The 16,099-nt window shown below is 55.1% G+C and overlaps 1 protein-coding gene across 1 annotated transcript in view; it reads right to left on the reverse strand.

The window, feature by feature from the left end:
- Positions 1-511: 511 nt before the first annotated feature.
- Positions 512-16,099, reverse strand: part of HK1 (hexokinase 1) — a 63,113-nt gene continuing 47,525 nt past the window's right edge. The window contains exons 10-18 of the mRNA XM_080823469.1: positions 14,755-15,059; positions 13,041-13,189; positions 12,615-12,734; positions 11,611-11,706; positions 10,045-10,144; positions 6,899-7,082; positions 4,869-5,024; positions 3,832-4,065; positions 512-2,075 (exon numbers count right to left, since the gene is read on the reverse strand). Of these exons, the coding sequence (XP_080679595.1) occupies positions 1,931-2,075; positions 3,832-4,065; positions 4,869-5,024; positions 6,899-7,082; positions 10,045-10,144; positions 11,611-11,706; positions 12,615-12,734; positions 13,041-13,189; positions 14,755-15,059 (1,489 nt within the window). The 3' untranslated portion in view covers positions 512-1,930. The remainder of the gene's footprint in view (positions 2,076-3,831; positions 4,066-4,868; positions 5,025-6,898; positions 7,083-10,044; positions 10,145-11,610; positions 11,707-12,614; positions 12,735-13,040; positions 13,190-14,754; positions 15,060-16,099) is intronic.

Below are 16,099 nucleotides of genomic sequence, written 5' to 3' on the forward strand. Positions count from 1 at the left end.
CATGATACTGATTTATTATCAGGCCAAAGACACGGGGAGGGAGCGGCTTATTTTGGAAAGCTGTGAGTCGACCTGGGGCTTCTCTGTGTCGGCATCTGAACTCAGACCCAGCTCAGTGTAGATGGTGGATAAAGAGTCCAAGGAGCCTTGGCTGTGTTGCCTTGGACAAGTCACTCTGACCCTCTGCCTCTTCTACTCCCAGGGGCAAAACTGCCTCACAGGGATGCTGTGAGGAAGACTGAAGCGAGGCCTGTAAACTAGCGTGGAGTGCTGAAGAACCAGCAGGCGTGAATTTTATCCCCACCAAGCCAGCCGTGCTACACGGGTGCCTCCAGGGCTCAAGCAGCAGCGGTCACCCTCACTCCAGCAGCAAGAAGGTGGTGGGCAGGAAGCGACTCCAGCAGAGCTCCAGGCCTGGCCCGGTGCACCCCAAAGACACACTTCTCCCCACTTGCCGCCTCACCCCGCACGCCCCATTGCCCCTCCAGAAGAACCACGTGACACTGTAAATGCACAGCAAGAGAGTTTAATGCTAGGTGCGCCCTCCACAGAGATCACGGTGCCCAATAAAGGGACTCTGGCCTTAAACCGCACAGGGCATGGGAAGTGGGCTGATGTGGGATCCACTGGCAGGCTGTGGGGTGGAATGGCAGCCTCAAGGTTAAGGTGGGAGAGGGACGAAAGGGTCAGGGGAGGCACGGTTTCCTACAGAAGGGATTCATTCGAAGGGGAGAGGAGGACAGTGCAAACAACCTGCTCCCTGGGCTGCCTGAGACTTCATCCGCCTTAGAGCGGGGGTCTACACCCTCTGGTCCCTTGGGAGTTGGCAGAAGGTGATGAAGGGTGGGGTCTACCTGGGGATAGCCAGTGCCCACTCTCCTCTCATTAAACCCAAACAGCCCCTGGGAGCCCAGAGGCCTCCCACCACTTTACCTTCTTAAAGGTGCGGGGGTGGGACCCGGGAACTACAGCAGGGAACTGGCCAGGCGGGGGCCAGAAAACAAGGGCAGACGCTAGTTTGGTGACACTCTGCAGAGAACAGAGAAGTTACAGTACTCAGCGAAGGCCGGGGGCTGAAGCACTCTCCCCCCCACCCAACCCAGGATCCCCAGGGCTCAGTTTTCTTGGCATCCCGCATGGCCTCCCCCCCTCCAGCAAGCAAGCATCACTCAGGGTCTTTGAATTGGTACAAAGTTTACTAGGTCATACAACATGGCTCACAAAAGCAATGGGGAATTCCAATGAGGGCACTGTTTGTTGGTTTCGTTCCTTTTACCCAAATGGAGACAAGACACTTTCCCGCAGAACTGCCCACCTCCCCTCCCACCCCCAAGACAGACAGAAGGCAAGACTGTCACAACGTGGCTCTGACCAGTTCCACGGACATACGATTCAGTGGCATGGACACGTCTCGATGGAAACCTCGGGACGCCAGACAGCAGTGGGGGCTGGGACGGGAGGAAGCCGCTCAGATGCCCCTGGGAGGAGGAGTCCCGGCAGTGTCTGCTGGTGAGAATACATTTCACACAGGGGATGAGTCCCCAAGGACGGGCTGCGGAGGCCGAGAAGGCCTGTCAGATGGCGTGACTTTTCATCTTGGGCCAATAAATAACTCTGTCAGACGAATGCAGAAACCGGAAATGGGCGCCACTAAACTTCACACGTGGGGAGCGGACGACCGGGCTGAAATCGGATCATGCAGAGTGGCAGGGCGGGTGAGGAGGGGGCCGGAGTGGGGAGAGATTATCAATAGCACACGCTCTATTTTGTACCCTACGTTATGCGCCTTAGTTGGCTTGCGTCCCCTCCCCGCCGCGGCGATGGCGGGCTCTGGCGCCGGCGGCTCCCGGCCCAGCTCACTGGGAGGGACAGGGGTGGCCGCCCGAAGAGAGACGTGCCGGAGGGGCAGCAGGCCGGGGGACTGGGACCCTTAGCTGCTCGTTTCTTCCCGGAGCCGGACACCCACTGCCGTGATGAGGGCAGCCCCCTTGCCGCTCCCGTCTTCGGACAGGAGGAAGGACACATTACATTTTGGTGACAGTTCCTTCACGGTTTGGTACATGATTCTGGAGAAGCTGAGAGAGAAAACACACAGAGGAGGGTAAGTGGAGAAGATGCGTAGAGACGCCGGGCCCACACGAGGATGCCTCAGGACCCTAATGACAGGGGACAACCGAGATGGGAGGGGCTTCCTGAGAAGGGTTTGGGGGACACTGGATCTGCCCTGATCCTACCACCTCAGTTTCCGGCAGGGAGGAGCAGCTGAGAATCCAAACAGAAGTGACCAGAAGGCTCATCAGGGCCAGGCCAGGAATAACGAGCTCAGACACAGCCATCCCCCAAGCCCAAGGCCTCCGGGGAATAGGATACAGAGAAGGGTGCCAGCGCCTGGGTGTGGCCCAGCACCAGGTCAGTTCAGCTGCGGCCCCTCGAGGTCCCCAGCCCATCACTGTCCATGGCCTAACACCTGGCCTCCAAGGCCAAGAGCGGCAGGCCCCCGGTGACAGAGACCCTCAATGACAGGTGACTCTGGGTTCCCACACTGTGTTTGGGCAGTAAGACATGGCCAGGCTGAAGCAGCTCAGACAATGGAGCTCTCAGGGGTGAGCCCGCCTGCCCGCTGTCAGAGCCCTGTGAGGGCCTCCCCCCAACACAATACTACCTTCCAGCCCTGCCCGTGGCCATCGGCCATGAGGACAAGGACACCTGGCCGTGGGGCACTTTAGCATGGCTTCCAAATGATGGTGTGGGGATCACAGCCAAGAGCGTATGGCTCTAAAACCTAGCTCTAAGCCCCACCGGTGTGCTGCCCCAGGGGACACAGAGGACAACTGTGAAGGTGGAGGGGAAGACAGAGCAGTTGGCTCCCTCCCCAGCCATGGCCACGAGCTAAGCAGCATATGCCCACGTTGGTTTGGGTGAGGCTGCTTTTAAGGAGAGTGACATTATGGCCCCGATTACAGCGACGGTCCCAGTGTAGTTAGTAGCGGTAGTCTCTTCACTGGCAAAAGCACCGCAGTTTAGACAATAGTAGGGTCACTCCATTCAGAAGAGCCAAGCTTTGGGATATGTGGATGATCAAAGAGCAGGCGGGGCCGAGCACAGAGTCTCAGAATCTTGACCATAAGGAGGCACCTCCCCACCCCACTTCTGCCCTGCAAGCCTCTTGAGAAACTGATCTAGCAGGTGAACAAGACAAGGTGTCCTCTTCCCTCCATCCCCACTGCCTCTCCCCGCTTACCAAACTCAGCCTCCTGCCAGGCTGCAGCTACCCAGGCCGATGGGTAAGGCCACACCCACCCTCCCCTCGGACTCTGCCTGACCTGAGGGGGTCACAGGAGGAGTGGGGAGAGGGAGATCTATGCCACCAGTGTAAGCTGAACCAAGCAGAGCCACTCCTCTCCAAGGATCTCCGTTAAACTTCGGAGCCACTCACGGCGCCTGGGTGGCTCAGTGGGTTAAGCCTCTGCCTTCAGCTCAGGTCGTGATCCCAGGGTCCTGGGATCAAGCCCCGCATCAGGCTCTCTGCTCAGCGGGGAGCCTGCTTCCCCCTCCCCCTCTGCCTGCCTCTCTGCCTATTTGTGATCTCTGTCTGTCAAATAAATAAATAAAATCTTAAAAAAAAAAAAAAAAACAAGCTTCAGAGCCGCTCATCAGCTGCTACCAGACAAGGCCCGGTCCCTGAATGCACAGCCTTGGGTCGGCTGTGTCCTGGTGAGGAATTGTCCCGTGGGGCAGGGGTGGGGGGCTCACATCCTGGGGGCCCATAACCCATCAAGGGACCTCAGCAGCGCAGGATGCCCCGACCACCCAAGCAGAGGCCCCACTCACTGCGGGTGAAGCTTGTAGAGCGTTCCGTCCACACCCACAGTCACGTTGAGGTGGTCCAGCCCTCTGTTCTCACGGATCTTATCCACCACGGCAGCCATGCCCGCCCCACACAGCTGCGCGGCCCTCTTGGACACCACCCCGCACACAGTCTTGACCAGGATACTGTCGTCGCAGGTGCTGTTCAGGCCCAGCTGCTGGAGAATGGCCCGGACCTGGAGCAGCGCTAATCGGTCACTGCGGTGGACGAAAGCCAGAAGGCTGGATGACGCAGGGCCCCACAGAGCGGCCTAGGAGCCCGCACCAGGGGACCAGCCGCAAACCACTGTACTTAGCATGAGGAGGGCTGTGAGGGCTTCCTTCCTCCAAAACATTTACTTGTTTAGTTTTATTATTTATTTTTTAAGTTAATTTTTTAAAGTGACCTCTATACCCAGCACGGGGCTCGAACTCACAACCCTGAGATCAAGAGCTGTGCGCTGAGCCGGCCAGGTACCCCAGCTTCTGTGACCAGTCTAAGGACAAGGTGGGTTTTGCTTATGCAGAGTGCCCTGCACCTGCCACCAGGGACGAGGGCAGAGGCAGGGAGGGGGCAGTCTGTGCACAAAAGAACATAGGAGGACGCGACCCGCCATGGGGCACACTTCCCATGTGAGCAAGAGTCCGGGTCCCAGGCTGCCTTTCAGGTGAACGAGGGCGGGACCAGACCTGTGGCTCTTGGCTCTACTGGGCTCAGCGCCCTCGACACAAGTATCTGTGAGGAGCTTCACCCCGACACGGGGTCCAGCAGCTTATTCGCCTGACTTCCAATAAACATACATAATGCTCCGAGTGAGGAAAAGGAAAATCGTTAATAATAAAATTATAGGGTTTCATTATGTAGCTGCTCAGGGTCTACTACTCCAGAGGGAGGAGGAAGTCCTTACACATGACAAAACGTCCTGTGAGGGGCCTCCACGCTCATCACAACCCCCCGGCCCCACCCACCCCAGGCCCAGCGATGTGGGCCTCTAACAGCGGGGACGCCCCCCATCGCTCACCTCTCAATTTGGGAGAGATATTTGGTCTGAAAGATGCCCCGGGTCTTGAGTGTCTCAGAGATCTGCCCTCGGAAGAGGAAGCCCTTCTTGGTGAAGTCGATCAGGATGTTGCGGACAATCTCCCCCAGGTACATACCGCTAATCATCTTCTCGTACCTGAAACACGAGCAGGGACTGCTGTCTAGGGGCTGCCTCTGGTCTTCCAGCAGCCTCGGGTGCTTTCCTGCCCCTCCCGGAGCATCACCAGCCCACACACCCAACCCTGTGCTCAGCGGAGGCAGAGGGAGGCCAGGAAGGGCCGAGGGGGCCTCAACCCTCCCCAGGCTCGGAACCGAAATCAGCAGGGCTCCTGTCTAACTGCTGAACCATCTCCCTCCTGCCTCTGTCTGGCAGAACCCCGCTCCGGCTCTCAGCTCCAAACTCTCCTCCAAGAGGCCTGTTCTCCCCTCCCCCCCGACCAGGTTCTATCTGCCTCTCTCAGGCTCCCACACATCCTCCCTTCCCGTCAAAAGGCACACAGGGACACTGCCTCTCTTGGCCCTGCCGCAGAAGCCCCGAGAGGCCAGAACCCGTGTCCCGCTCAGTTTTGGGGCCCAGGGTCTAGCACAAATCCAGTGCTCTCAGTCAAGTGCTCAATAAATTATCTGCAGAATAAGCAAACAACCAGTCTGAGTCTTAAAGGGACAAGAAGACAATGAGGGGAAAGTTCTCACTAAATTTCTGGAAGGTTTTGAAAAAGCCCAGAGTGCTGGTCAAGCCCTCAGCACAGGGAGGAAGCCACCCAGCCTGGAGGGTTGAGGCGGCTGCCATGCTCCTGAGGGCAACCTGTTCCTGGGGCTTCTGTCTCCTGCCCTCGCGTGCTCAAGTCCCAGTGTCCCCAAGCTGGGAAGAGTCCACTGGGCCCTCCAGAGGATTTCAGGGGCTCCAAAGGAAAACAAACCATGAGATGGCGCTATCGTCATCAGTTCCCCTCCCGTCCTTCTCACACCATTAAGAACACCAGCTCAGTGCGGTGCCGATGGGGCTCTAACCCCTCCACCGCCTGTCACCGCCCTGCCCACCCAGGGTGTCCTCATTTAGAGCCTACAGTGGGGAACAGGAGCTAGAATCGAGTGACGCTCGTCTTTGCTATATTCATTTAACGAATATCACCTGTTTACAATAATCCTGGTTTCCCGCTCGTTCTCCTTCCTTAAATTTAAGTAAAAAATAGAAGCTGACTTAAAGAAACCATTGAGTAAATAACAGCGTGGGTGTATCTGGAAAAGGCGAAGATCCTGAAAGTGGCTGGGGGACAAGTCTCGTTTGGGAGGTGCTGTCCCCGCCCCCCCCCCCCCGCCCCAGTGCTTCTTCCTGCTCCTGGGGACACAGCTTGGACCAACCCATCCTGGCGACAGCAGAGGATGGCCTGAGTCCTGGGAGCCCCAGATAAGGAGTCCTTGGTCTGTCCGTAGGGAGGACAATGACATCTCAGGCAGGGCATCGGACCCAGGCTCCAAACTGCCAAGAGGCGATGCAGGGGGCTAGGGGACAATGAACAGAAGCCCCCTGGCCACATCCTAACTCACCGTGTCCTCTGACAACTGCAGGTCAAGTGCGTTTTACTTCCGCCAAACAAAACAAAAACGTGCTGACCAAGAGGCTTCTATTAATCTGATGGGGAAGAAACATCTAGAGCAGTGGAAAGACCAGAATGTTCCAGAATGAACATGGTCACTGAGGGAAGCAGTGTGGCTGCTGCCACCCTGTCCTCTGGGCAGACTCCTGGGCAGAGGCAGCACCTGGCCAGGACACCCACCTGGGCCCACGTGTACCATGGTGGGGGCGGGGGGGGGGGGGCCATCCTCCTGGTTCTCTGCTCTCCTTGAGCCAAAAGCAAAGGTCAGGAGAGAATCTGAGGGACTAGTCTCTAAGCCTGTGTCCAGACTCCACTCCTACTAGAAGCTTCTTCTATTTCAACAGGCAGACCACAGCCTTCCACCCTCACCATCCTGGCCCCCCATGTGTCCTCTGCCACCAAGCAGAGTTACCTTTGCTTCCCAGCGTTCAGAGAATATTCGTCCACCAGCCTGTCATAGACCGTTCTGATGTCATCCAGACATCCGTTGTCCCCAAAGGCACCCCACTCCATGTTGATACACATGCGCCCCTCATTCCCCTCCAGCATCTCGACGTTCTTCATTTCTTCCATGTAACAGGCATTGCTGCCGGTCCCTGCAACACACGAGGGGGAGGTGACCAGCCGTGGCCCCCAGACCTGGGGTCACAGGGAGGGCCTGGGGCCCGGGACTCCAGGGAGAGGGGGGGTACATCCTTGCGACAAATAAAGCAAGAGCTTTGCTTTCCTACTGTTTTCCAGGAAAAGCTCGAAATAGAAGGACAGTCAGAGTTAAACTACCCAGAGAGCATCTGATTCACTTACTTGAAACCAGGACGTCAGAATTGAGGACCTCACGCGTTTACCTGCCCAGGCAGAGCTCTGTTTATTTGAACAGAAGACGGTGTGACAACAAAGAACAAGGTCTTCAGGGCGCCTGAGTGGCTCAGTGGGTTAAGTGGGTTAAGCCTCTGCTTTCGGCTCAGGTCGTGATCTCAGGGTCCTGGGATGGAGCCCTGCACCAGGCTCTCTGCTTAGCAAGGAGCCTGCTTCCCCCACCCCCACCCCGCCTGCTGCTCTGCCTACTTGTGTTCTCTCTCTCTCTGTCAAATGAATAAATAAAATCTTAAAAAAAAAAGGGGGGGGGCGCCTGGGTGGCTCAGTGGGTTAAAGCCTCTGCCTTCAGCTCAGGTCATGATCTCAGGGTTCTGGGATCGAGCCCCGCATCGGGCTCTCTGCTCAGCAGGGAGCCTGCTTCCTCCTCGCTCTCTCTGCCTGCCTCTCTGCCTGCTTGTGATCTCTGTCAAATAAATAAATAAAGTCTTTAAAAAAAAAAAAAGAGGACAAGGTCTTCAATGGCAAAAGTTTAGGCAGTATTCAGATTGGAAGAATATTTCTCTCCACACACGCACACACGCACACACAACTGCATACACGCATGCATATCTATAAAATAAATACACTGGGGCTGCCTACCATCACACCATGGATGTCCACTCATCCTCACGGATCGAATGTGGTCATGGACTGTGCTGGCCCGGTCCCCCCCCCCCCATGGGCTTCAGAATGAAGCTCACAGCTGGCTCAGGGAACGAGAGTGTCCCAGCACGTCCATGGCACCTTTCTCAAGGTGCCGTGCCAGTCTGATGCCACAGCCCTCCTTGAAAACCTGAGGGTGCTCCTGAGAAAAGGGACATGCGTCTGGGTGCACACACCAAGTCTGACATACAGTTCCCAGGGACCCAGCGGCCTCTGCTCTCCGTCCCTGAACTGCCCAGGCTGTGGGCCCGCAAGGACTGCGGTGGGACCACCAACAGTCTGCTGCTCTCATCCCCGAGGAGCTGAGCACAGAAACTGAGAGGAAGCATCTGAAACGTTTTCGGCAGTTTCCATCACCACGACATCCCAACCCCGGGGTCCTGGGCCTTATCTCTGTGAAGGGACTAGAAAATGTAAAACCAACCCACTAACCACGGGATGCTTGCCCCAATATTTGGATCTGCACCTCGGTCACCTGGGAAGCTTGTTAAGATGCAGATTCTGAAGCGGAAGGTCGAGGGCGGGGCCTGGGACTCTGCATTTCTAACAGAAATTCCAGCAGGTCCACACTCCCTGTAACCAGGCCCCAGAGCACCACCAACCCGGCCTCGGTGGGATACAGATAGACTTTCAGCCCCCTTGGGGCACACAAGGCAGTCCCCACTAGCTGGACCAAAAGGGCTTGGATTGTTTTCGTTTCCTTTAAAGAAAGGTATGCAGAATTCACCGGTGCTTCTCCCTGTGGTCACTGGACTGTTTGGGGTTTTTGTTCTCTCAGCTCCCTTTCACCCTAAAGTGTGAAAGAGAAGAGGAGCCCCAGAAATGGCCAGGGGTGCCCAGAAAGCCGAAACATAAATCATATTTCTTGCCAATGGGTGTCAGAAGCAAAGGGATGGATGGGTGGAGGAAGGAGGAAGTGGGTGTGAATGCGGCAGGGGAGGGGGCGGGGCTGGGACAAGCTCCACCCCACCCGCTTGCTCTCCCCCCGCTGCCGGAACGGCTCATCAGGCAGCCCTGAACTGAGGAGGAAGGCCAGGCCCCGCCTGGTGGTGGGGAAATGTGCTGTGTCACTCTGGATCTGCGTGTCACACCTAAGCCCATTCAGAAGCTGAGGTGCCAGGTGGGGCGGGTGAAGAAAGCTTAGCAAAAGGAAGGAAGGAACAAAACAGCCCCAGATCAGGCCCCCAAAACCTTACACCTGCAGCTGCTCCCCAGTTTTCAGAATTTCCTCGGGAGCCAAAATGGTTTTACAAATGAAAAGGTCTCCCGAGCACCAGGAAGGCAGCCTTCAAGGGCCTTCTCCCCATCTCCCAGACACTTGGCAAAGGGTCTGCCCGGCAGGCCTGCCGGCCCTCCCTGACCAGGTAGGGCCTGCAGAGGTTGGCCAAGAAACAGGGCCTTCACCCAGCATCCGGACACCAGGAGCAGACTCGGTGGGACAAACGGTCTTCTCACAGCCCGAACTGATGTGCTTCTGATATGACGTGCTCTCTAGTCCAGACCCCTCCTGTGTCTGGACTATACCCGAACCCTCAGAGCCAACCTCTCTGTGACCCACCCAAGTGGCTGGGATTGCTCAAGGGACAGTGGCTACTAGAAGCAAAACGGTGCCCAAGACTACTCTCTGGCCCTTGCCCACAGTCAGGGGAGAAGGAGGGCTCTGTCGCCTTCCCAGTCATGGCTCTCACCCCTCAACTCCTGCCTGGTGGCCTTCCTTATAAGCCCAGTGGTTGCCCTGGTGGCCAGGCCGGCCCCAGGTACTCCCACCCTGTCCACCCAAGCCGTGTGAGCCATCTGGGGCCTCGATCCAGGACAGCTCCGTTCTGGCCATCTGGTTGCAAGCCTTGGCATGAGTGTTGGGAGGAGAAAGTCCCCTGACAGCTCTGCAACCTTGTTCCAAACTCTGGAGGCAGTAAGGGGACAAAAGGAACAGATAGAGTGTCTCCCACAGAGGACTGAGCTGCTGGCTTATGGCCCCACACAGAACAGGAAAACCCAGCCTTCCCTGCCTCGAAGCGACAGACTTTCCAGGACACCCACCTACGATGAGTCCAACCTCGCAGGTAGGCTCCTCATAAGCACAGGTCATCATGGTGCCCACCGTGTCGTTGACCACAGCCACCACGTCCAGGTCAAATTCCTTTGGAAAGAAAGGGAGACAGCTTTAGGGGAGGGACAGTGCTTCCTGATGCCTCAACTGAAACAGCTTCCTCACCAGCCTTTAAGAGGTGACTAAATATTCCTTCACTAACTAAACACCTGCTATTAATGATGAATCGGACACTGGAGAGCTCAAGAGAGGAACCATGCCAACCATTTCACAGGTGCTACCGAGTGCCACAGAGGCAGCCTGGAGGGAGCCGCTGAACGGAGGAAAGAGGAACTATGGCCGCACAGCTCTCTCTCAGGAGTTCAGTGTTAGAGCCTTCCAGAAGGCAAAACAGAACTACCAATATCCATTCCTCAGAATCCTTCCTTCGGGAACAGCCATGCAGGTACACAAAGATACTGACTGCATGGCTTGCACGGACCAGAAATCTAGATCAAAAGGGGCTATGTGTGAACCTGTGTAAGACATGATTCCAGCAACCACCGTGCTGCTGTGTGGCCACAGGAAAGGATGTTGGTCTCTATGTGACAACAGGACAAGATGCCTTCTTCATGTTAAGGGAAATAAGCAAGGTGTAATAGAACGTGTACGGTAGGGTTCCTGTTACGAAATGTGCATACGTGGGTCAGTCTCTGTACAGAACGTAGGGTGGAAGAATGCTAACGGGGACAGTGGTGATGTGGGCCAAAGCAGGTCACCAGGTTTCTTTCCGATGGGATGTAAGCTGTCTTATGTACTCTGCTGGGTGAAACCAATCCCTCTTTCAAAAACCCATGCACGTTAGCCTTCCCCACTGCTGGTGCCTTTGATTACTCTTTTGAACTACAGGCATATGGACTTTTTTTTTTTTTTAACTAATTCCCTCATTGATAAGTCAAACAAAATTTCTGGAATTTTCCATTTTATATTTTTTCAATGTCCTCCAGCCAAAGACCATCAGAAACACACCTGCAGTCAAACAGAGCCGGGCACAGGGACCAGGTGCCATGCGGGTGACACAGCTTGTGGGCATCTCGGAACAGGTTAGAAAGCACCCGCTCCAGGATTTGAGCCTGGGCTGGTGGTTTCCGGGAGGGCTCAGAGCGGGGCTCGCTCTGGCCTGAAGGCTGTCCGGAAGCAGGGCCACTGTCTGAGTGCGTGCTCTGTGCGGACATGAGTACTGACTCCTCTCCTTCCTGTCTAATTCCGTCAGTTATGGAGTCACACTCCGTGTTCACCAGAAGCCCAGCCACCAAGGCTGACTGGGCCCAGTCACCAGGGGCTGCTTTTTTCTTCTTCCAGCTGTCGGAGAGTCATGATTTTACCTTTCTTAAACCATCCTTTAACAACATAAAACCATTCACCTCCTTTTTACCTGCTGACAATTTAGGGAATCTCCTTGTCCAGGTCACACACGCTTCTGCATTGTCTGAATTCTTTACGACCCAGCAAGGACAATTTTTATAAACCTCCCCCCAAACAGTGAAGATCTTTAAAAATATCTTTTTAATAGTTACCTCTCTCCTTTTTATCGCTTCCCTTAGTAACGTGGCTACATCGTGTCCCACGCAGTCAGTTGCCTTAAAACCCTTCGTCCAGGTGATCAAGATTCCCTGAAAGAGCAAAGGCACCAGGAGAGTCCTGTGGCATCAGCCCTTCTGGGCAGAACATAACATTTCACTCCCTCCCTCCTGAGTAAACATCTGCGAGAATTTACAGGGAGACAGGGTTAGAGCATCTGAGGCCCAAAGAAGGGGCCCTCCACAGACCTGCCCCCTCTTAATGGTCCCCATGGCAGTCTGATCCACAATGCCCATTTTATAGATGGAGAAACCGAGGCATAGAAGGATAATGGCGTGCCCCCTGGTATAACCAACTAGTTCCCCTAAAGAACAGTCTTCCAACAATGTAAGTGGAGAAATGCAAACTTTTAGGAACACTGTTACTGCCTAAAGTGAACTTTCAGTTTGAACAAAGTTCTACATTTGCTGGGTGTGTCCTCGACTACAATGACCACGGGTGTCAGTGAGGGCGAACTCCTTAAACAATGCAGAGCTTTAAAAACTGCAAAACACAAGTTTATTTGGACCTAGCTGCTGAGATGTAAAAATGCTTCCGAGGAAAAACCCCCAAGTCAGCATGGTGAATTGATTAACTGGCTTCCAGAAGTGGCCCAACCTCGCCTCCTTAGCGCTGCCCATCATTTGCCTTAAATCCTAAGGTTCCACGTGATCTGATGCCACTCCGGGGCTCCCTCCTTGGCCACACCCCCACCTGTGACACAAGGAGGCACCCGTGGCTCCTCCAGCATGACAGGCTCCACCTTGTGTACCGGAAGAGGTGGGTGTGGCAAATGATACAAAATGAATAGAGAAGGGTCTTAAAATGAAGAGGAGCGCATGACGTAAAGCCGGATCAACCCACTGTGACGTGGGAACCGTTCCCGACACCAAAGGGACGAGTGAGGCTGGGGGAACCCTCAAGGCCAGCGCCGCCCGGGGCCTGCAAGAAAGAGACTTACCGCATCCAGGCTCGTCTGTTTGCAGGGGAACGAGAAGGTGAAGCCCAGGGGCATTCTGGGGCCTTTGATCCCCATGTAGTCCAAGAAGTCCGAAATGCAGGAGACAATGTGGTCAAACAGCTGCAGGAGAAAAGAAGGGATAACCCATGCTCTCTGGCTTCACGCTTCAGGGCATGCATGCAAAGGCACATTTCCACACGTGCACACACACACCCCGACACACGCAGAGCGAGGGCCCCCTCAGGAACTCCGCAGCCCCCTGAGCATCAGAAGCCCAGTGTTGCTGAAGGTGCCCAGTGCTTGCAGGCCACAAGGACACGACGGCAGAGCCACATGCACCCCACGGCAGGTTGGGGGCGGACCACGGAGGACACTGGACGTGTGACACACGTGGGCCATCGTGGCTTCAAAGCCAAACTGTCTCACCTCTTCCCCGGTGCCCTGCATGATTTCAATGGGAATAGCATAGATCTTGTTGTGCATTTCCACCGTTCTCTTCTTCCCACTGCGGATTTTCACCAGGAGGACACGGAAGTTTGTTCCTCCAAGATCAAGAGCCAAGAAGTCTCCGTGCTCTGTTACAGTCAAGAACATAAAGAACATCAAAAACAGCGCCTTGTGGCAGCCGGTAGCCCCAAGACCCGAGCCCCCATGTTAAATACAAGGGGGATCGGGGCGCCTGGGTGGCTCAGTGGGTTAAAGCCTCTGCCTTCGGCTCAGGTCATGATCTCAGGGTCCTGGGATCGAGCCCCGCATCGGGCTGTCGGCTCAGCAGGGAGCCTGCTTCCTCCTCTCTGTCTGCCTGCCTCTCTGCCTACTTGTGATCTCTGTCTGTCAAATAAATAAATAAAATCTTTAAAAATAAATAAATAAATAAATACAAGGGGGAAGCCTCAGCTTCTGTTCCCTCCAGCACACAACTCGGGCTCAGGGAGGGTAGGCACAAACGCTCTGACCGCCACGACCTTCGAGCCCCACGGCAGGGACCGAAGACCCACAGATGAACCACCGGTCCCCACAAACAAACAAACTTCTCTGGGGTTCCTAAAAAGCGTGGCGACAGTGAGTCGATTTTAGGGAAACTCACACAAAAACTGGCAGTTTATATCAATGTGTGGAGTGTTTGTAAAAATGTGCACAGTCATCCTCCTCCCTGTACTTTTCCTCTGCAAAGTGACTCTGCAGTTCTTCCCATCGGAAGATGGAGTTGGTTTCTCCTCCCCTTGGCTCCGGCCCAGCCCTATGACTCGCTCTGGCCGACAGAGTGTGGCAGAGGCAAAGCCGAGCCAGTCCCAGCCCAGGCCTCCGAGAGCCTTAGAAGTCCCTCCTCTCCTTCATGGGCCCTGATGCTGCCACGTGGACGAGGCCGGCAGCCCCTGGAGAATGGGACTCACAGCCAAGGCCAAGGCCAAGACTGCACTCTCGCTGAGTGCTGATGGCTGGGCACGTGAGCAAGGCCTCCCAGCCAGCAAGGCTGACCCAGCGATTGCAGACTCACAAATGCGTCCAGCAGAGACCCTCTGGGCCTGGCGCAGAGGAGCAGTAAGACGTAGTTGCCATTTGAAGCCACTAGGCTTGAGGGTGGTCTTGAATGCAAAGGTGTAACACAGTTGTTAAGTCACCTACATATGGGACCTAATTCCCACCACACATCTGATTTCCAGGCCCACCCGAGAAGCCCCTCGAGTCTGTAGAGCACTCAGCAAGGTCAGCAGTAAGGGCTGGATTCTGTTCTCTCACCTGCCTGGAGCCCCAGGCCCCTGTCTGCCTCCCACACACCGTGTCAGGAGTTAGGAAGGGTGCACTGGGTATCTATCCTTCCGCCAGTAAATGTGTTTGGGAGAGGACCCACGGCCATCCCAGCGCTGCGGGACCGGCCCAGGCTCACTGCTGGAAGAACACCTTCTGATTCTGAGCGGGACTGTGGTTTGAGAGATGGTGCTTGCCTGGGAGGCCGGATCCAGGGCAGGTCAAGCGCCCTGACTCACACATGGAGCCAGCCAGTGGGAAAAACGGAAAGCAGAGGGTTGCGTTTCTAGTTCCTGCCAAAAATATACGCATCCGCGACTTCCCTGCAGCCCTGCTTGGCCCCTGATGGGAGAAGCAGAAGGGGTGTGTCCGCCGCAGCAGAGGCCCTCACCGGTCCCATCTGGAGTGCTCCGGACAAAGGAGGGCAGCATCTTGACCACCGCCTTGTCGTGCGTCTGCTTCCTCAGGCCCATATCCATCTCTGCCCGCATTCTCTTCTTCACCTCCAGCAGCATGTCCTTGGTGAGGCGGAAGTGGGCCAGGGTCTCCTCGATCTGCCGGTGTTGCTCGGCCAGGCGGTAGGCCACCGCGGTGACCATGGCGGCCCCCTTGCCACTGCCGCTCTCCGAGAGGAGGAAGCGCACATCGGAGTCAGGCACCAAGCGCCGCAGAGTCTTGTGGAACCTCCGGGAATACCTGGGGGCCGGGGGGGAGGGAGCAGCCCACAATAGTTAGACTGACATCTGTCAGGGAGCTCTGGTTCCCCTTTCTTCTCCCACATCTGAATTCCATGTTCTAGACTTGATTTTCTCAGCACCCAAGTCATACATGTGCATTGGAGAAAAGCTGGCAAATGCAGAGAAGTAAAAAGGAAAAATGAAAGGGCCCACAGTCACACACGTGAAGACATGAGTATCAAATATAGAAAACTCAGGGTCCACAAAGGGTTCTGTCCTCAATCACGACATGGAGCTGACAACACGGAGGTCCAGAGCCCGGTGTTTGGAAGTCAGACAGATCAGAAGACAAGGACAAGCTCTGCCACCCGCGTTAGGTGACCTTGGGCCTGAGACTTAACCTTGGAGTCCATGAGGACTGACAGGATCTGGCGGAGAGTGGGGTGATGGGAACTAAGTGAGTTCATCAATTGCTTATTCGATTGGTTACTGGCTCTGTGAATAACCACTTGTTTTTTATTTTCACTTGCCCTCTCCTTCCGCCCCCAAGAGTCAAGACATTCTTTATTGGCCAGAAGAGAACTTTAGGACTCAGTGAGACAGAGAACCTCCCCAAAGTTAATGGTCTGTTTTAAGTGCAGAAGGCTGCTTGCCAAAGGAAACAGGGAAACGAGAACCCCAAAATATTAACAGTGACCAATGCCAGGGGTAGGATGAAAAAAATCCCTTCTATTCTCTCTGTCATTTTTTGAACTGTCTCAAGTTTCTATACCAAACACCTGTGGCTTCTGAAACAGAACACATCTAATCAAAGTTACTGGTTGTACACGTGACATTGGAGATGAAGAGCTCGGGAGGGCACTGGTGGTGACCGGTTGCACAACACTGTGCACGTGCTTGACACTACTGAACTGTATACTCAAAACTGGTTATGATAGTAAATTCCATAGCATGTGTTTCACCACAATTAAAAAAAAATGTTTAATGTGATGTTGCAAATCCCTTTCTTATCCAAACACTTGCCAAGAAACCACCTATCCCTCAAAGAGATTGCTGGTT

Source organism: Martes martes, assembly GCF_963455335.1.
Source record: "Martes martes genome assembly, chromosome: 14".
Lineage (NCBI taxonomy): Eukaryota > Metazoa > Chordata > Mammalia > Carnivora > Mustelidae > Martes > Martes martes.